Source organism: Drosophila innubila, unplaced genomic scaffold, assembly GCF_004354385.1.
Source record: "Drosophila innubila isolate TH190305 unplaced genomic scaffold, UK_Dinn_1.0 144_U_U, whole genome shotgun sequence".
Taxonomy (NCBI): domain Eukaryota; kingdom Metazoa; phylum Arthropoda; class Insecta; order Diptera; family Drosophilidae; genus Drosophila; species Drosophila innubila.
Window position 1 is genome coordinate 1 of NW_022995456.1, and position 1448 is coordinate 1448.

The 1448-nt window shown below is 43.1% G+C and overlaps 1 protein-coding gene across 1 annotated transcript; it reads right to left on the minus strand.

The window, feature by feature from the left end:
- Positions 1–258: 258 nt before the first annotated feature.
- On the minus strand, positions 259–787 carry LOC117793205 (larval cuticle protein A3A). The gene is made up of 2 exons (XM_034633497.1): positions 773–787; positions 259–705 (listed from the first exon to the last, which is right to left on the minus strand). The coding sequence occupies exons 1-2, from the start codon at positions 785–787 to the stop codon at positions 373–375; spliced, it is 348 nt and encodes a 115-aa protein (XP_034489388.1). The 3' UTR covers positions 259–372.
- Between the last annotated feature and the right edge of the window lie 661 nt (positions 788–1448).

Here is a 1448-nt window from a genome sequence, read left to right on the forward strand (position 1 = left end):
AAGTTGACCCACTCTAATCCACAGATAGTAGAGACTTAGGTCGATTGATCTTAAATTCAAATCAAGGAGAAGGAATAGCCTAATCTATCAGCGTATATCAATGGATTACCCACTGATTTATCTTCTCAACAAATGAATCAACTATTGGATACATATCTGAACTCAACTTCACAGAATCGAAACATTTGTCAGCGTGATATTATCCACAACTTGCACGATCCATAATCCATAGCCAGGTGTCCAACAATTAGGCGTGTGTTTTGTACTCTTTGGCTAACTGGATTTATTAAGTGATTTATGAGTTTTGGTTAGATCTACAGAACAGACAATAACTTATCTACAGGCTAGGATCAACTGTGCAGCAGCTGTTGTCTAGCCCACAAATGGAGCCGGACGGGCAGCCAGCACAGGAGCGGGAACGGGAACGGGAACGGGAACTGGGCCACGTTGAACCACCGCATTGAAGCCATTGATGGGATCGGCGGTGTAGAAAACGGTGCGCAATGAACCGTCGGCATCCACCACGGAGTAGGAGCCCTTGACAATGTCGCCATCCCGCACCTCCTGTTGACTCTTGCTGTCGCCGGTGATTGCATCCTGGACATTGTAGGCATAGGCATACTGAGGATGGGGATCAATCTCCGTGTTCACAGGAACCAGAGCACACTCGACCAAGGCGAACAGAGCACAGCTCACGATGAGGCACTGTCAGGTGGATAAAGTGTGTTTTAATCTAGGATTAATCCTTGTGCGTCCTTCTCCTTAAACTTACCTTGATTAGGACCATGTTGAGGTTGGATTAGAAGCTTGTTTGTTGCTGCTGAAACGTCACTTTCTTGACTGTCTATTGGTGGAATTTGTGCCTGGTTATAAACACTTTTTCATCCGTCAGCGATGTCAGGTGCATTGTGGCAACCATTGGCCAAAGCTGGCCAAATGTGAGCCAATCTCTGACATAAGCTGCACCACACCAGTCTGGAAGCCATCAACAAATTTCCTCAATGAACGTGCCAACAATTCCCCCTCTCGACTTGCACAATATAACCATACTCTTTTCCCTTTTGAGCGCTTATGACAATCATAACTTTAAGTGCGACACGTGATTTGCATTAATTGTTTCCCATTTCGCATGTCTCTTGAGGTAGAGGTCGAACCTACCTCAACATTGTTGAAACTGTGACTAAGCATTTAACCTTGGTCAAAAAAAGAGGTCAATTTACCTCTTGAAATAAACTACAGTTGCTGAGAAGAAGAACATATCTTTAACCTAGAGAATAAGTTCAAACCTATCTCAACTGAAATCGGAACTAACCAACTTTGGTAGAAGGAAGAAAATTTGATCTATAGAATCGCTTAGGATAAAAGGATGAGACTTTATCAATGTATTTAAAGTTAGAGTCACCGACGTATCACATAACTAAAACTACAGTCTGAAATATGACTAGGTT